Source organism: Benincasa hispida, unplaced genomic scaffold (assembly GCF_009727055.1).
Source record: "Benincasa hispida cultivar B227 unplaced genomic scaffold, ASM972705v1 Contig625, whole genome shotgun sequence".
Lineage (NCBI taxonomy): Eukaryota > Viridiplantae > Streptophyta > Magnoliopsida > Cucurbitales > Cucurbitaceae > Benincasa > Benincasa hispida.
Genome location: NW_024064981.1, coordinates 24,963 through 51,317, shown reverse-complemented (window position 1 = coordinate 51,317; position 26,355 = coordinate 24,963). Strand labels below are relative to the sequence as shown.

Sequence of the window (26,355 nt, the reverse complement as noted above, 5' to 3'; positions counted from 1 at the left end):
GAAGTTTTTTTTACCTTAAACTTTTTTAAGATTTAACTATCTGATGTTATTGATTTATGTTAGTGACATTTTAAAAGCTTTCTATATCAAAGATAATTACTATCATAATATATAAAAAGAATTAAATAACTAAAATAATATTCATATAATTGAATATTGAATTTTTTACCTAATTTTTAGATTAGGACTATCTGATTATTTATTTATTTGTCAGTGACATTTAAAAGCTCTATATCAAATATTACTAATTCATAATAATTAATAAAAGAATAAATAAAAAATAATATCTGCATAAAAAAAAAAAATGAAAATTAAATATCCTCATTTATATAAAAATAATATATAAATCAATTGTGTCCACAAGACGGACGTCGTCCGATTTTCGAGCTGGTTGTCATCGTCCGAACTTTCCGGAAACTGAGGTTGCTCGGGTTCTTTTCTTGATGTTGCTCTCGTAACCCTATCTGCAGGCGCTTCATAATATAAATATTCCATTATGCTCTTCCACGCCCCAACCATGTTCATGAGTATGAAGACGAAGAACCAGCCTCGTGAGTCATTAAATGTTCTGAACCAAATGCTGAATCTCATCATCAGACTAAAACATAATCAGTTTTGACTCTGCGTCTGCATCATAGGGGGGCAAAACTCTTCCATATTTATGTGCAACCTCCATCAAACTCATCCTCTTCTCGAACAAGGTTTCTCTTACGTCTAAGAGCTGATGGAGGAATAATAGTTATATCGTTAATATATAATGAATTTCCTCCATATAGCTTTGGTTTTGTCACTACATATAGCAAGAACCTGGTTCGGATCATTCGTACTTCAGGAGTTACGTTTGTTCTGTCTCTTGTGAATATTTAAAAAAAATTTAAATTAAAAATAATTAGATAATATTTCATTTCCAGATGACCCACTGCTGCTCCCAGACGAGTGACCTAGCCGCCTTTGTGATATTATTATACGCAATGAATATATTGGAGTGACATCTGTGTCAAATATTGTTCAAGAGAACCCCCACTGCAATAAACCTGCACGATAGTGCATCGCACTACCAAATGTTACAACTTTTTCGGACCAAATCCTCCAGTCCTTAATGTCAAGATCATGCTAGTTTACGGGTCAGTAAATTACAAGGCGATGAGCATTTTCTGCCTAAAAAACCGAATTTATCTCATCACCTTGTCAGGAAGATGCCATACACAATGGTGAAAACATATTAGCAGGACTATCGTCCGCCATATGTTTTGACCATCCGTTACAAAAATTAGGCAAATATGCATAATAAATTTTGTATGGCTTCCAAATTACCCTGAAACACAAAATATATATATTAGAGAATTTAAGAGACAAATACAATAAAAAATGTGTATTAAAATTAATCAATTAGTTAGTGTAATATACTTGTTCTAGGTTGAAGCAGATCAAAACATATCTATAACTGGCTGACTATCATGTGGTGACTGTCTTAGTCACGACAAAATCTTGTCCTCTCCACTAAATTTTTAAATTGATAATTTAGAATTTAAATTAACTTAGAATCAGTGATATAAATAATTAAATTGAATTAAAAAACATAAACCAAGAACCGTAGACTCGTCCAACTAATACTTGAAGTGTCCATTAACATATTGGTATAGTGGGACCATGATGGAATCGCTCCCCGAAGCCCATAGTTGCAAAAGTATGAGAGGCCACAACTATCTTCTCGAACCTCAAGTCTTTTGCTTGTTGCATAGTTGTCTAACAACCATGCCAAGTATGCTCCCCCCACGAATAGCTGCCCCCCGCATCAATGGAGGTTAGCTAACAGTGGCAGGAACATCAAGTGAACAAAATGACTTGATTATCTGACAAACAGATTTCCACCCTCTTTTATATAATATGGCTCGCGCATATTTAAATGACAAGTTTCCTTGTCGCATCAATCTTGTGGAGCTCACGAAATTGTTATTCTAACCATATTAAAATTTAACCTCGATCCTTTAATCTTGTCGGCAGGGTAGGGTCACACTGAGACGTTTTGACAAAACTTCTAACTAGTCCTCTACATCACTCCGGTGACTGGCTCACCGTCAACAGTAACCCCAACAACACTTATATTCTTGTAAAGTGATTAGTGCACCTTTTCACAGGATATATGGAATGTATCGTCTTCGGGCCTCCTTCTCGTCAGACCAGGCTGTGATCAAATGTCAGTCTAACTGAATAAATCATAATCTGGCAAACGACTCCATAGAATCTAGATGTGCGCAATTAGCCAGTAGTAATTCGAAGGGTGGAGCGGGATTTGCACTGGAGAACTGTCTTCTCGACGCCTGCAAGATATTTCTCTAGTAGTACGAATCTCGCCCATAACACAGATGATCGATGAATGACTGGTCATACAAAACATCCGGGATCAAACAGTCCTGGTTTAAAAGCCATGATCATGAAAATATATATATAATATATATATATATATATATTATATATTATATATATATATTAATTTCTCAATTAAAAAATATTTTTCTCAAATTAGAAGAATAATGACAAACTTAATTAAAAAATATATGTACCACTTAATTAGAAAGAATTAATGTACAAAATTAATTAAAGGATAATGTACAAGCTTTATAATTAGAAGAATATATGTACAACTTTAATTAAAGAATAATGTTAAACAAGTTAATTAAAGAATGAATTGTACAATTAATTAAAAGAGAATAATGTCAACTTAATTAAAAAAAATTAATGTACAAGTAATTAGAAGAATAATGTACAACTTAATTTAAAAGAAATATGTTACAACTAATTAAAAAAATAATGTATAAGTTAATTTAAAAGAATCAATGTACAACTTTATTTAATAAAAAATTGAATATACAGTAATTTATTTACTTTCCATAGAAATATATATTATATATATACACACTGACCAATGAGAAAAAAAGCTAGTAATCATTAATGAAAAAAATAACACAAAATAATAGAATTTTGAATTTAAGAGAGGTTTTTTATGTTTTTTTTTTGTAATGAGAGAGATTGCGAATGAGAATTGTAGAAGAGAATGTCTAGAGAGAGCGAGATTGAGAGTGAGATTAATTAGGAGAGAGCAAGACGCATACATTTCCCATAGACGTTGGAGATTGTCCCATCCTTACAATTCGCTCTCTTCCTACAATCTCGCTTCCAATCTCGCTCTCTCCCTTACAATCCTGCTCTTCACCACATTATCTTCCTGTTCGAGGGTTGAAGTTTCCGACTTACTGTAAAACAATAGATTTCCCTTTTCCTGTCGAGGATTGAAAGTTTTCGACTTAATGTATGTTTGAAACTTCAAACCCTCGACAACCCTAATTTACGTATTTGTTTTCAAGTTTTTTTTTCCTTTATTTGTCGAGTTTCTCAGCGTCGACTTCAACTTTTAATCGATATCCTCAAACCCTCGACTTTCTAGTTCGAAATCCACAAAAAACAAATAATTTCTCTAATAAGTTTCAAAACAACAACATTTCTTTAATAAGTTGAAAACAACAATAATTTATATTAAAGGTCTCAAAGATAACAATTTTCATTTTAATTTTTATTTTTTGCAACCCACCTTTATTACACATACAAACTAAGTTAAAATATATTAAAAGAAATTAAAAGAATTTGTTATGTTGATTAAGAATACGATTGAACAATTTTAGTTCGAATTCAATAACATAAGGTATAGTTGATGATTGATAAATATTTTTTATTAAAAAATAAAAAAAGAGAAAAGAAAGGAAATGAGAATATAATAAATAAAATGTATATATTTTATACAATTCATCGTTACGAATTTTATCTTTAAGCGGAAAAAGCATCATCTTTATATGCAATAGTATAATAATGTCACGTGTGCATAGTGTAGTGCGTAGACGATTTACGTCAACTTTTTCTCACTTTTTTTTTTGTTGAAAACTGTATAAAATTAAATGCATCCTAATCACTTGTCTAAGTATAATTTTCTTAAAAGCGACAAATTGTTTTTAAAAATATTTTTTATTTCAATTTTTTATATGTGTGATGATTAGTAGAAATAAAAAAAATTGAATAGGATTTTATGATGCATCCAGTTTCTCTTTTTTTCCTCAAAAACTAAGGTTTATTTATTTCGTAGACATCCTTAGATTCCTCATCGAAGTGAGTACTGCTTGATTATCGCTTTTTTTTCTCATTATTGTAATGAATTTCCGATATCTAAAAGATTTCCGGCAATCCTAGGATGTTCCGGATGAAGGACATCTGCGAGAGTTTTTGGAGATGAGTTTTTCTAAGATTCCCTCGAGTTGAGAAGATATCCTCATTTTTCATTTTTGGTCCTTTCATTTTTATTTTATTTTAACACCAAACACACGACATATATATTTATTAATATATATAATATATATTCTCTCATTTGCAATTATACAATTAAATAAATTCTATCAACATATATATATAATCAATATTTTTAGTTATATCGTAAAGTTTATTATTTTAGCAATTCAATTTAAATTTAATTTAAATGAATATTATTTTATAAAAAGGAACTTAAATATGATTTTTTTTTTAGAAAAATAAACATATAAAATAATATAAATTGTATTAATTTTAAAAAGAATTCAAATCGATTAAAACAAATGATTGTTATATATAAGTTTAAATTATTATCGAATTAATATTATAAATATAAATAGTTGTGTGAGTATTACCTTAGAACATTATGTAATTAGATCAAATCCCCGAACTAGAAATCTTAAAACAAACCAGTTATCAATATTTACATCTATAACGCAAAATAATTCTTAAAAAACAACATATGGTAACTAAAAATGTGACATCTAAAATTCCTAATATCTAAATTTCAGGCATCTAAGATTCGGATTATAACTATATTCTAAAAAAACAAACGATTCCTAATAGATATGTTCGATCAGTTAGTTTAGAAATCCAATACGCCACTTCAAATTAAATATTATCCATTAATAAATACTTTTTAGTTTGGTGAAATTATTTCTTGGTAATGAGGTTTTGAATATTTCCATTGCTGGCTGGGGAATTTCTAGCTAAAACATGAGTTTGGAATGTTTTGTTGATTGAATTTTTGTGTGGATTTATTTATTATTTATTATTATTATTATTATTTGGCATTTATAGATAATTTTTCTATTTTAATCTCTCAATTTTAAAGTCAAGTTTACTCTAAAGTCAAGATCCAATAAACAGAAAGGAGAATAAAATTTCCAAGCTTGATATGATGGTTGGTGACATATTTTTCAAGCAATGCATCTAGAAAAGAAGAGAAAAAAACATTATTAAGGGAAGAAAAAACCAACTTTTTTTAAAAGGAAAAGAAGACCCTCTTTTTAGGAAAAAAAAAAATGTGTGTTGTGTGACAGTTAAATTGATAGCAAATAGTTTCACCCTAAATTGGTTTTTCCCTTTCCTTTTCTTTAATAAAATAAAAGGTTTTAAATTACAAACTTTTTTAAAGATTTTGTGTACATAACCAAAATCCTTTTGCAAATGTTTTAATAAATTTTTGTAAAGATATTTTTAACTTAAAAATATAAAATCTTAAACTTTCAATGTGTGTCTAATGAGTCCTCTAAATTAAAAATAATTTTTTTAAAAATTGGAGTGAATATTTTTAAATAATAAACTGTAGATAATATTTTCAAAACATAATAAAATATCATTGATATATTCGTGATAAACAGATATTTTTGATCATATTTGTAATAAATAAGTTGGATATATTATTTATATTTGAACAAACCCTGAAAATTGATATGGATATATTTGACATAAAAATTATTTTTTGGTTTTGGTTTCATTTTTGTAATGTATAGATAGGACTCCTAAACATTTCAATCTAGTGTCTAGTAGGTTCCTATCCATTTTAAGAAGAATTAAATATGTGTTAAAAACTTATTTGAACAAAAATTAAAACTTCAAGGACCTGGATATGACTTAGACACAAAATTGAATGTCATTTAAAACTTCAAAAAAGAAATAAAACAAACCTAAAAACTTAGAGAGAACGAATTTTGTTAATTAACCTAAGATCATTAAATACTAAATAACAATAATGTAGTTTAATAAAAGTGTTTATGCCCACAATGACAAATCTGGTTGAACTAACGTATTCCTAATTTAAAATTAATATTCACGTTCAACATTTAAGTTCAAATATTTATCAATGTACAATACTTAACATGGACTATTAATTAGTATTCAAAATGAAACATAATTCAATTGATAATTGTGTTTATACTATAACTTGGAAAGTAGATTTTTCATTCCCTCACACATATTATAATTAAAAAAAAAAAAAAAAGTATGTTGAAGTTGTCACTAACAATTACTTGAATAGTAAAATGACACATCAAATTGACTAACAAATTAAAAAATATAGCATATGCAAAAGAGAAAGAAAAAAAATTGGACCTACCTCATTTAAAAATGCCTTTCGAGCATGTCACGTCATTTTCAATTAATAAAATAGTAAGTTTAAAATTTTATAAATTATTTAGAACTATTTCTTAAACTTTAATGGTTGAACATCATTTGAAACCTCAATAGCACCCAAAAAGAAACGAAATTCAACCTCTTACAATTAAAAGTGTAATTAATTCTAATTATATATGTGCAAATTTAGTCCTCTATAATAAGAAATTAGTCTCTATATTTGATAAAATTTCATCATAATCATCTATATAATGACTATTTGTGATAAATTTTTCAAACATAGAGCCTTTAACGAGGTTTATTAAGCACCGAATTCTAAAATCATAAAAACTAAATTATAACTTCCTTATGAGGAACTTAAGTTTGTAAATTTAGTCTTCATAATTATTTAATATGTTTATTTTATCTGTAACGTCATGAATGGAGAGAAATGTTGTTGGTTCAAATCTAAACTCTTGAGCTATAAATTTATATATATATTATTTTTTTAAAAGAAAAACAAAATTTCAAACTGAGCAATAGATCGTCATATGAATTGCAAAGTCTTGTGGGTTATAAATAGCAGAGACAACTTTAGAGAACTTCACAGCCGATTTAATTTGGTTCAATAAAACTCAGTTTTGAGAACTCTGTTTGTTTACAAATATGTCGTCTGTTTTTTTTTTTTTTTTTTTTTTTGTGATTAGCTAACGATTCAATTTGGATGATACTCCCATATTGCTATTATTGGGATTTGAAATTTCTCTGAAATGGATTTGGTTAAGGCTCAAAGAAATTTAGAAGAAGCTTTTTGTTAAAACGGCAAGGTTTCGCCGGAAATTCTTACCGATTCTTCTACGGTGAACTTGAAGGACAAGAGCCAGCATGAGAGAACGGGCAATCTCCAAGCTATAACTAGTCTCCAATGTAATTGCTCCACGTGTGTTCCCTTCGTTCAATCATACCATCCAAAAATATGGTAAAACCACTAACACTATCCCTATTTTCCTTCTTTTTTTTCTTCTTTTCTTGAAAATGGAATCTAGAGGGAGAAATTTAAAAGTGAAATTAAGGTGTTTGTAAATTAAGTTATGCTCCGCTATGGCAAAAATGTTTAGGATTCGAATCACTTCATTTTGCAAACTTTTTAGGAGACTCAATGTAATGATTTGGAAATGGATTGTTAATCCAAGTGAACGTCTGATTAAGGACTTTAGGCTCCGGTTTGTTATCTCTAACTGACATTTTCTTCCCATTGTTTTCAACCCCCCTTTTCTTCCTATCTTTTTCAAACATTTCATAATCCATACTAGAATTGGTTCTAACCATTTCATCGTAATCTTAATTCTCCATTATTAATTCCTGATAATACTTTTCCAACCTTCACAAGATAATATTCAATGGTTTAAACATCAAATTCTTGCTAAATTATAATTTCAAAGCTTTAAGGTAATTTACTCATTTTAAAATTATGGCAATCCAAATCTTTCACTCTCACATTTTGTAGGGGCAAAAAATATTTATTAAAAAAAAAGAAAAGCAAGCAATGTTCATTTTTACATTCAATTTTTGTACTTAATAAATTTCATAACTTAGCTGCGTTCAAATAACGTGCAAATAGCTCAAACCTATACAACTTATATACTTGTTTTATAAGTCCCTTTATTTCTCATGGTTCTACTCCTTGATATGAATTTATTCAACTCCCCATATGTTATAGTTTCATTAATTTATTTACTTGTATGTAGTTTTCTAAAAAATTGCAAGTGTTTTGACTAAGTGTGCAAGGCAAGAATTCATTCATGTGGTTGGCCTCCATACAAGAGTTGCAACATCAATGGACCCTGAACAACTTTAAAATTGTGTTCCCATGATCAATGATTTCCAAAGCCCAACAGGAATTTGAATCCCTTGCCAAGTTGCTTTGCGGATGGACCTTTTAAATTCATGAAAAGGGGCCAAAATGGGTTCAAAACACAGAAAAGATAATCAATCTGCATTTCAATTTTAAGAAAGAAACTTAAGGTTAATTATTTTCTCGTCATACCAACTTTCTAAAACTATTCAAAAACTTTCACAATAAGGTCTTCCTAATTCTTCATAGTCGTTATAAGCAACTGATACTTGGAATCATATAGTACAATTAATATTGCCTTTAAGATAGAATGCATATTTCTTTTTTAAAAGAAAGATAGAAATTGGAAAATTAGGTTCATGTTTTGAAATTATTATTTTTTTTTTTTTTAAAAAAGAGCAGCTTATAAATACTTACGTTTACTTATAAATTTTTTTCATTTTGTTATACTACTCTTTAGAGATCTATTTCAAATTCAAAGCCAACATTTTGGAAACTAAAAACAAAAAGTGGGTCAAGAGAAACTTGGTTCTTGGATTATATAAAAATAATTATATAAATCAATGTGTCCCACAAGACGGACGTCGTCGATTTCGAGCTGGTTGTCATCGTCGACTTCGAACTTGAGGTTGCTCGGGTTCTTCTTGATGTTGCTCTGGTACCTCTGCAGGCGCTTCATAATATAAATATTCATTATGCTCTCCACGACCCCAACCATGTTCATGCACGTATGAAGACGAAGGACCAGCCTCTGAGTCATAATGTTCTGAACCAAATGCTGGCATCATCATCATCAGACTAACATAATCAGTTTGACTCTGCGTCTGCATCATAGGGGGGCAACTCTTCCATATTATGTGCAACCTCATCAAACTCATCCTCTTCTCGAACAGGTTCTCTACGTCTAAGAGCTGATGGAGGAATAATAGGTATATCGTATATATAATGAATTTCCTCCATATAGCTTTGGTTGTCACTACATATAGCAAGAACCTGGTTCGGATCATTCGTAACTTCACGGAGTCTACGTTTGTTCGATCTCTGTGAATATTTAAATAAATTTAAATTAAAAATAATTAGATAATATTCATTTACCAGATGACCCACTGCTGCTCCCAGACGAGTGACTAGCGCCTTGTGATATTATTATACCAATGAATATATTCTGGAGTGACATCTGTGTCAAATTGTTCAAGAGAAACCCCCACTGCAATAAACCTTGCACGATAGTGCCATCGCACTACCAAATGTGCAACTTTTTCGGACCAATCTCCAGTCCTTATGTCAAGATCATGCAGTACGGGTTCAGTATTACAAGGCGATGAGACATTCTGCTAAAAACCGAATTATCTCATCACCTTGTCAGGAAGATGCCACTCACCAATGTGAAAACATATTAGAGGACTCATCGTCCGCCATATGTTTTGACCATTCGTACAAAAATTAGGCAAAGTATGCATAATAATTTTGTATGGCTCCCAAATACCCTGAAACACAAAATATTATATTAGAGAATATTAAAGACAAATACAATAAAAATGTGTATAAAATAATCAATTAGGTTTAGTGTAATATACTTGTTCAGGTTGAAGCAGATCAAACATGTATCTATACTGGCTGACTACATGTGTGACTGTCTTAGTCACACAAAATTTGTCTCTCCACTAAATTTTTAAATTGATAATTTAGAATTTAAATTAACTAGATCAGTGATATAAAAATTAAATTGAATTAAAACAACATACCAAGAACCGTAGACTCGTCCAACTAACTGAGTGTCATTAACATATTGTAGCTGTGGAACCATGGTTGGAAATCGCTCCCAAGCCCATAGTTGCAAAAGTATGAGAGGCCCAACTATCTCTCGAACCTCAAGTCTTGTTGCTTTGCATAGTTGTCTATACAACCATGCCAAGTATGCTCCACCCCACGAATACTGCCCCGCATCATGGAGGTTAGCTAACAGTGGGCAGGAACATCAAGTGAACAAAATGACTTGATTTATCTGAAAACAGATTTCCACCCATCTTTGTAGTATATATGCTCGCGCATATCTTATGACAGTTTCCTTGTCTGCATCATCTGTGAGCTCACGAAAATTGTATTCTAACCATATTAAAACTTAACCTCGATCCTTTAATCTTTGTCGGCAGGTAGGTCCACTGAGACGTTTGACAAACTTCTAACTAGTCATCGTACATCACTCCGGTGACTGGCTCACCGTCAACAGGTAACCCCAACAACACTTATATGTCTTGTAAAGTGATAGTGCACTCTTCAACAGATATATGGAATGTATCGTCTCGGGCCTCCATCTCGTCGACCAAGGCTGTGATCAAATGTCAGTCTAACTGAATAAATCATAATCTGGCAAACCCATAGAATCTAGATGTGCGCATTAGCAGTAGTATTCGAAGGGTGGAGCGGGATGTTGCACTGGAGAACTGTCTCTCGACGCCTGCAAGATATTTCTCTAGTAGTACGATCTCGCCCATACAACAGATGATCGATGAATGACTGGTCATACAAAACATCCGGGATCAACAGGTCCTGGTTTAAAGCCATGATCTGAAATATATATATATATATATATATATATATATATTATATATTATATATATATATATTATTTCTCAATTAAAAAAATATTGTTTCTCAATTAGAAGAATAATGTACAACTTAATTAAAAGAATAATGTACCAACTTAATTAGAAGAATAATGTACAAATTAATTAAAGGATAATGTACAAGCTTATATTTAGAAGAATAATGTACAACTTTAATTAAAGAATAATGTAACAAGTTAATTAGAAGAATAAATGTACAAACTTAATTAAAAGAATAATGTCAACTTAATTAAAAAAATAATGTACAAGTTAATTAGAAGAATAATGTACAACTTAATTAAAAGAATATTGTACAACTTAATTAAAAAAATAATGTATAAGTTAATTAAAAGAATAATGTACAACTTTATTATAAAAAAATTGAATATACAGTAAATTTATTTACTTTCCATAGAAATATATATATATATATATACACACATGACCAATGAGAAAAAAAGCTAGTAATCATTAATGAAAAAATAACAACAATAATAGAATTTTGAATTGTAAGAGAGAGCGAGATTGCGAATGAGATTGTAAGAGAGAGCGAGATGTTCAGAGAGAGCGAGATTGAGAGTGAGATTATAGGAGAGAGCAAGACGCATACATTCCATAGACGTTGGAGATTGTCCCATCCTACAATCTCGCTCTCTCCTACAATCTCGCTCTCAATCTCGCTCTCTCTTACAATCTGCTTCACCCACATATCTTCCTTGTCGAGGGTTGAAGTTTCGACTTATGTAAAACTAGTGAGATTTCCTTTTCCTTGTCGAGGATTGAAGTTTCGACTTATGTATGTTGAAACTTCAACCCTCGACAACCCTAATTTACGTATTGTTTTCAAGTTTTTTTTTCTTTATTTGTCGAGTTCTCAGCGTTCGACTTCTACTTTAATCGAATCCTCAACCCTCGACTTCTAGCTCGAACTCCCAAAACAACAATATTTCTCTAATAAGTTTCAAAACAACAATATTTCTTTAATAAGTTTTGAAAACAACAATATTAATATTAAAGGTCTCAAAGATACATTCATTTTTATTTTTATTTTTTTGCAACCCACTTTATTACACATACAAAACTAGTTAAAATATATTAAAAGAAATATAAAAAGAATTTGTTATGTGATAAGATACGATTGAACAATTTAGTCGAATTCATAAACATAAGGTATAGTTCGAGATTGATTAAATATTTTTTATTAAAAAAATAAAAAGAAAGAGAAAGAAAGGAAATGAGAAATAAATAAATAAATGTATATATTTTTAAAAATCATCGTTACAGAATTTATTCTTTTAAGAAAAGCATCATTTTATATGCATAGTATAATGTCACGTGTGCATAGTGTAGTGCGTAGACGATTACGTCAACTTTTTCTCACTTTTTTTTTGTTGAAAACGTATAAAATTAAATGCATCCTATCACATTGTCTAAGTATAATTTTCTTAAGCGACAAATTGTTTTTAAAAATATATTTTTTATTTCAATTTTTATATGTGTGATGATAGTAGAATAAAAAAAAATTGATAGATTTTATGATGCATCCAAGTATTGCTCTTTTTTTCCTCAAAAACTAAGAGGTTATTTATTTCGTAGACATCCTAGATTCTCATGAAGTGAGTATCTTGATTATCGCTTTTTTTTTCCATTATTGTATGATGTTCCGATATCTAAAGATTTTCGGGCATCCTAGGATGTCCGGATGAAGGACATCTGGAGAGTTTTGGAGATGAGTTTTCTAGATTCTCGAGTTGAAGATATCCTCATTTTTCATTTTTGTCTTTCATTTTTATTTTATTTTACACACACACACATATATATTTATATATATATATATATTATCTTCATTTGCATTATACAATTAAAATAAATTCTATCAACCATATATATATATCATATTTTTAGTTATATCGTAAGTTTTATTATTTTTAGCAATTAATTTAAATTTAAATTTAAATGAATATTTATTTTATAAAAAGGAACTTAAATTATGATTTTTTTTTTAGAAAAATAACATATAAAAATAATATAAATTGTATTAATTTTAAAAGAAATTCAAATCGATTAAAACAAATATGTTATATAAGTTTAAATTATATCGAATTAATTATAAATTAATAAATAGTTGTGTGAGTATTCTTAGAACATTATGTAAATTTAAGATCAATCCCGACTAGAAATCTTAAAAACAAACACAGTTATCAAAATATTTACATCTATACGCAAAATAATTCTTAAAAAACAAATATGGTAATCTAAAAATGTGACATCTAAAATTCCTAATATCTATAATTTCAGGCATCTAAGATTTCGATTAACTATATTCTAAAAAACAAACGATTCCTAATAGATATGTTCGATCAGTTAGTTAGAAATCCAATAATCGCCACTTCAATATTAAATATTTATCATTAAATTAAATACTTTTTAGTTTGTGAAATATTTTGGTATGAGGTTTGAATATTTCCATTGCTGGCTTGGGGAATTTCTAGCTAAAACATGAGTTTGGATGTTTTGTTGATTGAATTTTGTGTGGATTATTTATTTATTTATTATTATTATTATTATTTGGCATTTATAGATAATTTTCTATTTTAATCTCTCAAATTTTAAGTCAAGATTTACTCTAAAGTCAAGATCCAATCAGAAAGGAAGAATAAAATTTCCAAGCTGATATGATGGTTGGTGATATTTTTTTCAAAGCACATGCATCTAGAAAAGAAGAAAAAAAAACATTATTAAGGGAAGAAAAGCACTTTTTTTAAAGGAAAAAAGACCCTCTTTTTAGGAAAAAAAAAATGTGTGTGTGTGACAGTTAATTGATAAGCAAAATAGTTTCACCCTAAATTGGTTTTTTCCCTTTCCTTTTCTTTATAAAATAAAGGTTTTAAATTACAAACTTTTAAAGATTTGTGTACATACCAAAATCCTTTTGCAAAGTGTTTAATAAATTTTGTAAAAGATTTTTTAACTTAAAAAATATAAAATCTTAAACTTTCAATTGTGTGTCTAATGAGTCTCTAAATTAAAAATAATTTTTTAAAAAATTGGAGTGAATTATTTTAAATAATAAAACTGTAGATAATATTTTCAAACATAATAAAATATCATTATATATTCGTGATAAACAGATATTTTGATATATTTGTAAATAAGTTGGATTATATTATTATATTTGAAACCAACCCTTGAAATTGATTGATATATTTGACATAAAAATTAATTTTTTGGTTTTGGTTTCATTTTGTATGTATAATAGGACTCTAAACTTTCAATCTAGTGTCTAGTAGGTTCTATCCATTTTAAAAGAAATTAAATATGTTAAAAACTTATTTGACACAAAATTAAAACTTCAAGGACCTGGATATTAGACACAAAATTGAATGTCATTTAAACTTCAAAAACCAAATAAAACAAACCTAAAAACTTAGAGACGAATTTTGTAATTTAACCTAAGATCATAAATACTAAATAAACAATATGTAAGTTTAATAAAATGTTTATGCCCACAATGACAAATCTGGTTGACTAACGTTATTCCTTAATTTAATTAATATGTCACGTCAACATTTAAGTCAAATATTATCAATGTACAATATTAACATGGACTATTATTAGTATTCAAAATGAACATAATTCAATTGATATTGTGTTTATACTATTAACTTGGAAGTTAGATGTTTCATTCCCTCATACCACATATTATTAAAAAAAAAAAAAAAAAGTATGTTGAAGTTGGTCACTACAATTACTTGAATAGTAAAATGACACATCAATTGGACTAACAAATTAAAATAATATAGCATATGCAAAAGAAAAGAAAAAAAATTGACCTACCTCATTTAAAAATGCCTTCGAGCATGTCACGTCATTTTCAATTAATAAAATAGTAAGTTTAAAATCTTATAAATTATTTAGAACTATTTCTTAAACTTTAATGGTTGAAACATCACTCTTGAAACCTCATAGACCCAAAAGAAACGAAATTCAACCTCTTACAAATTAAAAGTGTAATTAATTCTAATTATATAGTGCAAATTTAGTCTCTATAATAAGAAATTAGTCTCTATTATTTGATAAAATTCTCATAATCAATCTATATAATGACTATTTGTGATAATTTTATCAAACAATAGAGCCCTTTACGAGGTTTATTAAGCACCGAATTCTAAAAATCATAAAAACTAAATTATAACTTCCTTATGAGGACTAAGTTTGTAATTTAGTCTTCATATTATTTTTATCTAGTTTATTTATCTGTAACGTCATGATGGGAGAGAAATGTTGTTGGTTCAAATCTAAACTCTTGAGCTATAAAATTTAAATATATATTTTTTTTAAAAGAAAAACAAAATTTCAAACTGAGCAATAGATCGTCATATGAATTGCAAAGTCTGTGGGTTATAAATAGCAGAGACAACTTAGAGAACTCACAGCCATTTAATTTGTTCAATAAACTCAGTTTTGAGAACTCTGTTTGTTTACAAATATGTCGTGTGTTGTAGCTACGATTTCAATTTGGATGATACTCGCCATATTGCTATTATTGGGATTGAAATTTCTGAACTGGATTTGGTTAAGGCCAAAGAAATTAGAGAAGCTTTTAAAACGGCAAGGTTTCGCCGGAAATTCTTACCGGATTCTCTACGGTGACTTGAAGGACAGAGCCGCCATGAGAGAACGGGCAATCTCCAAGCCTATGAACTTCTCCAATGATATTGCTCCACGTGTTGTTCCTTCTGTTCATCATACCATCCAAAAATATGGTAACACTAACACTATCCCTATTTTCCTTCTTTTTTTTTCTTCTTTTCTTGAAATGAGATCTAGAGGGAGAAAATTTAAAAGTGAAATAGGTGTTTGTAATTAAGTTATGCTCGCTATGGCAAAATGTTAGGATTTCGAATCACTTCATTTTGCAAACTTGTTTAGGAGACTCGAATGTAATGGATTTGGAATGGATTGTAATCCAAGTGAACGTTTGGATTAAGGACTTTAGGCTCGGTTTGTTATCTCTACTACATTTTCTTCCCATTGTTTTCAACCCCCCATTTTTCCTATCTTTTTCACATTTCATAATCTCATACTAGAATTGGTTCTAACATTTCATCGTAATCTTAATTCTCATTAATCCTGATTACTTTCCAACCTTCCAAAGATAATAGTTCAATGGTTAAAACATCAAATTCTTGCTAATTATAATTCAAAGCTAAGGTATTTACTCATTTTAAAATATGGCATCCAAATCTTCACTCTCACATTTGTAGGGGCAAAAAATATATTAATAAAAAAAAGAAAAGCAAGCATGTTCATTTTACATTCAATTTTGTACTTAATAAATTCATAACTTAGCTGTCAATACGTGCATAGCTCAACTATAATCTTATATATTTTGTTTAAAGTCTTTATTTTCTCATGGTTCTACTCCCTTGAATGATTTATCAACTCCCAGTATGTTATTGTTCATTAAATTTATTTACTTGTAATGTAGTTTTGTCCTAAAAAATGCAAGTGTTTGATGAAGTGCAGGCAAGAATTCATTCATGTGGCTTGGCCCCATACCAAGAGTGCACATCATGGACCCTGAACAACTTAAAATTGTGTTCTCATTGATCAATGATTTCCAAAAGCCAACTAGGAATTTGAATCCCCTTGCCAAGTTGCTTGCGGATGGACTTTTAAATCATGAAGGGCCAAAATGGGTCAAACACAGAAAGATAATCAATCCTGCATTTCATTTAGAAAAACTTAAGGTAATATTTCTCTCCATACCACTTCTAAACTAATTCAAAACTTTCACAATAAGGCTTATATTCTATCATAGTCTTATAAGCAACATGAATACTTGGAATCATATATGTACAATTAATATTGCCTTATTAGGATAGAATGCATACTTCTTTTTAAAGAAGATAGAAATTGAAATTAGGTCATGTTTGATAATTATTATTTTTTTTTTTTTTTAAAAAAAGGAAGCACTTATAAATACTACGTTTACTTATAAATTTTTTCATTTTGTTATCTACTCTTTAGAGATATCTTCAAAATTCAAAGCACATTTTGGAAACTAAAACAAAAAGTGGTCAAGAACTTGTTCTTGGTAGTAAGATTTGGCTATGAGTTCAAGCTAGGTAAAGTGAAAGCTACAGTAAAGAAATAATGAGAAAACAAGCACAGTTTTCTAAAACCAAAACTAATTGATTGTCAAACAAGGCCTAAATTATTTAGTTTCAATATGATAACCTTCAACTAATTTACAAGTTCATTTTATCTCGAAAAATTTCCTATTCTATGGGTTCTTGTAGCCAAAGAGGGAACAACTTATTTGAGTTTCTATGACCCATTTTATAATGTTCCCGTTTCAGAACAAGAAATAAAATGAAAGAGATTACTATTTATGTTTCCTATTCCCATTTTGTAGCTATTTCTATTTCTTGTTTTTGTTTCTAGTTCATATGTAATAGGAAACATGAAACGATATCAAACAATGCATGCAATTTCAAGATCATTACATCATACATTTTTTATGTAAAATCTGATGAAATGCAATCAGTGATCACACATACCTTTACATTGGTTTATAGGATATGGTACCAACATTCTACCACAGCTGTAACGAGATGGTTAGGAAATGGGAAAGCATGGTCTCTGTAGAAGGATCTTGTGAGTTGGATGTAATGCCTTACCTACAAACTATGACTGCTGATGTGATTTCTCGAACTGCATTTGGGAGTAGCTATGAAAAAGGAAAAGAAATCTTTAAGCTTCAAACTGAACTAGCTGATTTGGTGATTCAATCTACCTTTGGGATTTATATTCCAGGATGGAGGTAAAACCTTAATCCATCTACAACATTATGATACATCTAATGTGAAAGATTTCAGATCATGATTAATTTTGTGCAGATTTCTACCCACAAAGTCAAACAACAAAATGAAGGAGATAAGTAAAGAGATAACAACTCTGATCTTGGGTATTATAAATGAAAAGGAAAAGTCTATGAAGACAGGTGAAGCTATCCAAACTGATTTATTAAGCATTCTTATGGAATCCAATTTGAATGAAATTAAACAACATGGGAACAATAAAGACATTGGAATGAGCATAGAAGATGTTATTGATGAATGCAAGCTTTTCTATATTGCTGGTCAAGAAACTACAGCAACATTACTAGTTTGGACAATGATATTGTTGAGTTCATACTCAGAATGGCAAAAGCAAGCAAGAGCAGAGGTCTTTGAGATCTTTGGTAACAAGAAACCAGATTATGATGGTTTAAGTCGACTAAAAGTTGTGAGTGTTCAATTCTCGAGCATTTACTTTCCACTTGTCTATTTTTCTCATTTTAATTTTATCTCATATATGAAATTTAAATGCCGATCTTCTGATATAAAGCAATCACATGAGAAAGTTTTGGAGGTATGAGTAGTCTAGAGAGGTTTCTAACCTTAATCTCAATCAAGCTTATTTCCTTTGGATTATGTAAGTTGAAAGAATAAAGACTATTTGACAAATTTGGCATCTAGGAAGCACAAACACTTTAGTTTGATTAGCTTGCCTATGTGTGTCACACACTTGGACACTCCAACACATATCAGATACTTGTTAGTTCAAGACATATGTTAGAAACCCGTGGTACAAAGTCTCAAATAGGTCCAACATTTGTTAGACATGCATCAAACACTTGTTGAGTACACGAAATAGATGTGTATATGACAGATAATAAATTTTGATAGTGAAATACATCAAACTAATTTCTTAAGCATATAAATGCATAAACTCATTGACTTTGAATTTCTTTCTTGTATAATAATTAATAATGATATATATCTTTTAAAAAACGCGTCCTTGTCGTGTCTGTGTCCTAGATTATAAAAAAGTGGCGTGTCACCATATGGTTGTCATGGAATATCTGTATCTTGTATTTGTTCTTCTAATCAACTAGGCATGTTGGCAAGGAGTGACACTTTCTGCATGTGACTTTTAAGATGATGTGTGTCCTAAAAAGTTATTATTAACTAACACATGACAATTGACAAGTGACTCTTTGCAATGGCACAGATAACTATGATCTTGAACGAGGTTCTCAGGTTATACCCACCAGTGAGTATGTTTGCTCGTTTTGTTAAAAAAGAAACAAGACTTGGAAATTTGACTTTGCTAGCAGGAGTGATGTTGGGCTTACCAACTGTTCTTATCCAACGTGATCCTGAGTTATGGGGAGAAGATGCAGATGAATTTAAACCAGAAAGATTTTCTGAGGGAGTCTCTAAAGCAACAAAAAATCCAGGTGCTTTTGTACCATTTGGTTGGGGTCCTAGAATATGCATAGGACTAAACTTTGCGATGATTGAAGCCAAAATGGTATTATCAATGATCCTACAACGCTTCTCATTTGAGCTTTCATCATCGTATACACACGCTCCCACTGTCACCATGACAACGCAGCCTCAACATGGAGCTCATATTATACTACACAAACTGTAGTTAGCTCCTTAAACTAAGTATGCTTGCACATTATCAAAAGGCTAGGAAAGTTTCTGTGCTTCGACTATGTATAATTTCAAAACCTTTGAGAAAAAGATACCTACACATGGTCTCAACTAAATACCCTTTTCAGTGCTCACCAGCTTCTACATAAACAGTTTCGAGGGTAATGGCATCTACTCATTTTTTGGCTTGAGATGATTAATGCTTGTAATTTTACCATTTATGTCAAAGTTAAAGTTCACAAAACAAAGGAGGCCACTGTTAGAGTTAGACTGTACTTTCACTCCTTACCATCTGAAGGGCAAGTCGATACACTATAAATAATATGTGTTCCTGATTCAAAATAGTCAAATTTATGCACTACGATTTTGAAAACTGACTTTCTTTCTCATCGTCATTTTTTCAAACAGTTCATCTGCAATGAGTTCAACAGCAGGATTCTTGTTGTAACTTTTAACCTTAAAATGTACCACACAACAAATAAATGTTCAAAAAGAGGTATAATAATTCTTGGAAACAAACGTGTAGGTATAGCTATATAAATCATCTGGAGTATGGTTTGGGAGTTCATACTCACAATGGCGAGAGCGAGCAAGAATAGAGATCTTGGAAGGCGTCCGTAACAAAAGCCCAAATTTTGATGGTTTAAGCGCCCCAAAGTTGCGTTGTGAGTGATTACACTCTCTTATTTATACTCCCAACTGTGGAAGTTATGTCACTCACCAAGAAGAAAGAGAATTATAAAACTAGCAGAGATTTTAAGACCTTTTAACAAAATTGTAGATTAGTAGTTGATCTCATACTACTAAATTTGTGTCGCCACATCCATATGAAATCAATATTTTCATTGTACCATAGAAAAATTCATGAAACATAAAAATATAAACAAAAACAAGTCCCTAATATAAACATAACATAAATAATAGACATTTTAACTTATTTAAAATCATAAAATGTTAATTTACTATTTTAAATTAAATTTTCGATTTTCTTGTTTATATAATTTTTTCAAAAATACTTATCAAAATCGACATTTTATTGATATTTTCATTAAAATGTCCATAAGATTAAGGCTCTGATATTTTTGTCGACATTGATATTTTAAATCTTGATTGATGTTAAGTTTTTAGCAAAATATTAGAAGAGTGGTTGTCCCTCTGAAAAGGCTCTAGATTGATGGATTCCAAACACTATAAAATGATTTTTCTTTCAAATCATCCAAATTTAAAGCACTTTAAGCTTGGTATACTGGTTGTTGTGTAAGTGATATAATGCTTTGAGCGAGCACGCTCTCGTAATCAAGGTCGGGCTTTGAGAGAGTATGCTCTTGTAATTTGGGTTAATTTTTTACATAGTGAAATTTTTCTGGTTCTGGTTTGTGATTTTTCCATGTTAATTCTCATTCCCAATTCTATTATTTTCTTTTAATTTATCTGTTATTTTTCTATTTATTCCTGCATAGTAGTGGGAGGTTTTCCCAACAGTTGAGTGTGTGTTTATAGTCAAATACTTTTTGTATTTGGTTATCTATCGGAGAAAATTTAATTTTGAGATTTTATAAGATTTTGTTAGATTTTATGTTTTATCTTAAGTTAAAAAAAAAAGAAAAAAAAAAGAAAAAGAAAAAGAAAGAAAGAAAGAAAGTGAGGGTGCTATATATATATATTTGTTTGAAAATTGGATTATTTTGCAACTCAAGATAAATTCAAATAAATTGATCATTATACTAAAAATATGAACATTTTTTTAAAGATTAAGAATATTAACGTAACTTTTGAAAGTTTAGATTTTTTTTTTTTAACGATGTATTAATTCTTTTTATGTATATACTTAAATTACAATAAGAGTATTTTCTAACTTTTGAAAGTTTGGATTCATTATTGAAACTTTCGAAAGGGAATTTTTAATATAAAGTACTAATAATTTTCATTAAAAACAAACAATAAGAATTTTTTTTAAATATAAATATCATAAAAATAGATGCTCAATTCTTAGTGTTCTAAAAGTCATGTGTCATTTTTCATATTGTCCATGTGCCTTGTAATAATTCATGCTCAGTGTACATGATAGTCCACATCCTACTTGTCACTTTGCCTATAAATAATGACATTTAGTGAATCTCAAAAGAATACACATTGATGAAAAAATCACATCAAAATTTCATTCATTTTCATTTTATCTAATTTTATAATTTTAGTTATTTTATTTTATTTTATTTTATTTTTTATTATTATATAAATATATTATTATATTATTTTTTTTCCCATATTTGTGTTCTCGTCGTGCTTCTCAATTTCACAATACATTATCAGCACGAGCTCTTGTTGCTTCCATCACTGAAGGTAGGTCAATTTTTTTTCTTCTTGTACATATTCAATTTCTAATATAAATATAATATTTTATGATAATGTTGCCATGACAAACCTTAAAAAATTATAATTCACAACCCTTGACATTAATGGTAATAATTATTTGTCATGGGTGCTCGATGCTGAAATTCATCTGGATGCTATGAACTTGGGAGAAACAATTAAAGAAGAAAATACGACATCCAGTTAAGACAAAGCAAAAACTATGATTTTCCTTCGTCATCATCTCCACGAGAGATTAAAAATGGAATATCTTACAATAAAAGATCCCCGTATCATGTGGAAAAATTTGAAAGAAATGTATGATCATCAAAATACGGTTATTCTTCCTAAAGCCCATTATGAGTGGATGCATTTGAGACTACAAGATTTTAAATCAGTAAGTGATTACAATTCCGCATTATTTAAAATCAGTTCAAAATGTTGTTATGCAGAGAAAAAAATTACTGGTGTTGATATGTTAGAGAAGACATTTTCTACATTTCATGTATTGAATATGCTTCTGTAGCAACAATATCGAGAGAAATATTTTAAACAATATTCTAAACTAATTTCATGTTTTCTCGTGGCCGAACAAAATAATGAGTTATTGATAAAGAACCACGAATCTCGACCAACTGGAACAACACCATTTCCTGAAGTGAATGTTGTGAATGTTAATAATTGTGATCGAGGTTGTGGTCGTGGTCGTGGTGATAAGGGAAGAAATAATTATTATTTTCGTGGTGGTCATTCTAATCATTTAAATTTCAAAAGAACCACACAAAATGATGATCACAAAGGAAAAGCTCTACAAGATAAAAGTTCAAAGAGTGTTGAAAATAAATGCTTTCGATGTAGAATGATTGGGCATTGGTCACGTACATGTCGTACGTCACAACACTTAGTTAACTTCTATTAAGCCTTCCTGAAGAAAAAAGAGAAAATTGTGGAAGTAAAGGTCTCCTCCCACTGCTTGGAAGCTTATGGTTTCATGTTCTATTTCACTCTCTGATGGGGAAAGAAAGAGCTATGCTATTGACTGACCCTTTCATTCTTATTGCTCTGGGTTCCGACGATCCCAGTTCGCAGCAGAGAACAAGACAGGAAGCGAGCGACAATTTTTCGGGTATACCCAAAGATCTATGTTCATAATACGATTCCAAATAGAAAAACTTCAATCATTTCAATTTAGTTGAACGAGGAAAAGGAGTTTCTCCTTCCCTCGAGCCTAGTCCCAGGGCATCGCTCTTCTAGTAGCAGCAAATTTCGTAGAAGACTCTGAAGTGGGCGAACATTCGGCCCAGCGGGCGAATATGGCGGGCTCCGGCTCTGCGAATTTTGCATACTAGGATAATGACATATTTGACCCATCCCACATGACAAATTTGGATGTGGTGGACTTCTTTGAATCTTCTGAAGAGGAGATTGGCACAGTTGGTGGAACATCAAGTGTTTCTTTTGACTTTGAGAATATCTAGACTTAATGTTGTTTTTTTTTTTTTTTTTATCTATCATTATGTTTTTTTAGTAACTTTTATATATTTTAAGTGTTGTTTTTCTTGTTGTAATTATTTTCCTTTAATGAAGAAACATGGATCATTTTTATATGTTGGGTGTTAATGAGCAAAGAAGATCTATATCTGGTAGACAGTGCAACTACACACACAATACTTACAAATAAAAAAAAAAATTTCAAATTGACAATGTTGAAAGCAAAAGTAAATACAATATCAAGTTCTACAAACTTGATTGAATGTTTTGGAAAAACAAATATTATTTTGTCTAAAGGAATAAAATTTACAATTGACAATACATTGTTCTCTAGTCAATCAAAGAGAAATCTTCTAAGTTTTAAAGATATACATTACAATGGTTATCATATTGAGACTGGCAATAAGAATAATGTGGAATATCTATATATTATCTCTACTATCTCAAATGAAAAATGTATATAGAAAAAATTGTCTGCTTTATCTTCTGGATTGTATTATATTTATTTACGAGTAATTGAAACATATGCAACGATGAACCTGAAGTTGATGAATCCAAACATATTTACAATTTGGCATGACCGATTGGGTCATCTAGGATCTATAATGATGAAGAGAATTATTGAGAATTCAAATAAACACCCTTTGAAGAACCAGAAGGTTCTTCAATCTAATGAATTATCATGTGATGGTTGCTCTCAAGGCAAATTAATAATTAGACCATCACTAGCTAAAGTGGGGACTGAATCACCTGCATTTTTAGAATGAATTATGGTGATATATGTGGACCTATTAACCCACCAAGTGGACCATTTAGATATTTTATGTTATTAATAGATGCATCTAGTAGATGGTCACACATGTGCTTATTATCAAGTCGAAATCTTGCATTTGCAAGATTACTTGCTCAAATAATTAAGTTAAGAGCACAATTTCTGTATAATACAATTAAGATCATTCGTCTTGACAATGTTGGTGAATTTATATCCCAAGCTTTTGGTAATTATTGTATGTCAATTGGGATAAGTATTGAACATCCTGTAGCTCATGTTCATACACAAAATTGTTTAGCAGAATCATTCATAAAACGTTTGCAATTAATTGCAAGACCATTACTTATTAGAGCTAAGCTTCCTTCATCTGTATGGGGACATACTATTTTGCATGCAGCGTCACTTGTATGCATTAGGCTAGTAGCTTATTATAAGTACTCGTCATTACAATTGCTCCACTACAACGCACTAAGATGGGTACTCAAAGGAGGTTAGGAATATATGTTGGATATGATTCCTTATCAATTATTAAATATCTTGAACCTCTGAGGGGTGATGTATTTACTGCACGATTTGCTAACTGGCATTTTAATGAGACAATTTTTCTAACATTAGGGGGAGGAATTAAGAAATTGGAAAAAGAAATTACATAAAATGTATCATTATTGTCTTATTTAGATCCCTATACAGATCAATGTGAACTTGAAGTCCAGAAGATAATTCATTTGTAAAATATAGCAATCAATTACCAGATACATTTATGGATACAAAGAAAGTAACTAAGTCACATACTCCAGTTGCAAATGTTCCATAAAAAATTGATATCCTAACACAACAAGTTGTCGCTAATGAGTCTGGAACACGTTAGAAGTATGGTAGACCAGTGAGTTCCAAAGATAAAAATCCTCGCACACAAAAAATAATTAATAGTGAAAAAATACTTGGTTGAGGATGTAAATACCCATAAAGAAATCGTTGACATGACTAGTGAGGAAAGTGAAATACCTAAAGATAATAATGAGATTTCAATAAACTATGTCATAATAGGAAAAACGGAATCGAACTAATGTAGTTATTGACAATATTTTTGCATATGATGTTGTTCTTGATATTATATTTAGAAATGAGGATCCTTAACCACAACCTGTTGAAGAATGTCGATATAGAAAATATTTGCTTCAGTGAAAAGAAGCAATTGAGGCAAAATTAAACTCCCTTTCAAAACAGCAAGTTTTTGGACCAATAGTCCGAACACGTGTCAAACTGTGGGATACAAATGAGTATTTGTGAGAAAAAGAAATGAAAAAAATGAGGTCACAAGATACAAAGCAATACTAGTTGCACAAAGTTTTACACAAAGACTTGGTATTGATTATGAGGAGACATATTCTCCAGTAGTGGATGCAATTATACTAAGATATTTAATTGGTTTGACTGTGTATAAAAGTCTAGATATGCATCTTATGGATGTAGTCATAACATATTTATATGGATCTCTTGATAATGATATTTATATGAGAATCCCATAAGGATTTAAGGTACCTGAAACATATATATCAAATTCCCGAGAATGGTATTCAATAAAGTTACAGAGATCACTATATGGCTTGAAACAATCAGGAAAAATGTGGTATAATCGCCTAAGTGGATATTTATTGAAAGAAGGATATCAAAATAATCTAATAAGTTCGTATGTTTTTATAAAGAAATCACAATAAGGATTTGCTATTATAACTATATATATTGATGACTTGAATATAATTGGAACTCCTAAAGAACTTTCAAAGATAATAGAATATCTTAAGAAATAATTTGAGATGAAAGATCTCGGAAAAACAAAATTTTTCCTTGGTTTGAAAATTGAGCATTTAGCAGATGAAATATTTATTCATCAGTCAACTCATACAGGAAAAATTTTGAAAATATTTTATATGGACAAATCACATCCATTAAATATTCCAATGGAAGTCCATTCAATGGATATAAAGAAAGATATATTTCGATCTCAATAAGATAATGAAGAACTTTTTGGTCCTAAAGTACCATATCTTAGTGCAATTGGTGCACTTATATATCTTGCTAATGACTAGATATTGCATTCTTAGTCAATTTATTAACTAGATATAATTCTTCTCCTACAAAAAGTCATTGGAACGAAATTAAGCATATACTCCGTTATCTCTAAGGAACAATCGATATGAGTTTGTTTTATTTAAATAAATAAAATTTTGAGCTAGTTGGTTATGCAGATTCTGGATATTTATTTGATTGCTAAATCTCAAACAAGTTATCTGTTCACATATGGAGGAACTCTATATCATGGTGATCGGTGAAACAGACTAT

At 29.8% G+C, this 26,355-nt stretch overlaps 1 protein-coding gene and 1 long non-coding RNA gene across 3 annotated transcripts in view; one reads left to right on the top strand and one right to left on the bottom strand.

Moving 5' to 3' along the window:
• Positions 1-19,750, top strand: part of LOC120069848 (cytochrome P450 CYP72A219-like) — a 63,895-nt gene extending 44,145 nt beyond the window's left edge. The window contains exons 1-5 of one of the 2 annotated variants that reach the window (XM_039021664.1): positions 15,298-15,674; positions 16,438-16,661; positions 17,493-17,737; positions 17,814-18,201; positions 18,970-19,750. In XM_039021664.1, the coding sequence (XP_038877592.1) occupies positions 15,398-15,674; positions 16,438-16,661; positions 17,493-17,737; positions 17,814-18,201; positions 18,970-19,395 (1,560 nt within the window). In that variant the 5' untranslated portion in view covers positions 15,298-15,397 and the 3' untranslated portion in view covers positions 19,396-19,750. Of the gene's footprint in view, positions 1-15,297; positions 15,675-16,437; positions 16,662-17,492; positions 17,738-17,813; positions 18,202-18,969 lie in introns of those variants that run through there. The other variant, XM_039021662.1, reaches the window with a different exon arrangement.
• LOC120069850 lies at positions 16,502-20,222 on the bottom strand. Its single transcript, XR_005479705.1, has 3 exons — positions 19,976-20,222; positions 17,475-17,644; positions 16,502-16,635 (listed from the first exon to the last, which is right to left on the bottom strand). It is a non-coding gene; the product is annotated as an uncharacterized LOC120069850 (long non-coding RNA).
• Positions 20,223-26,355: the final 6,133 nt, after the last annotated feature.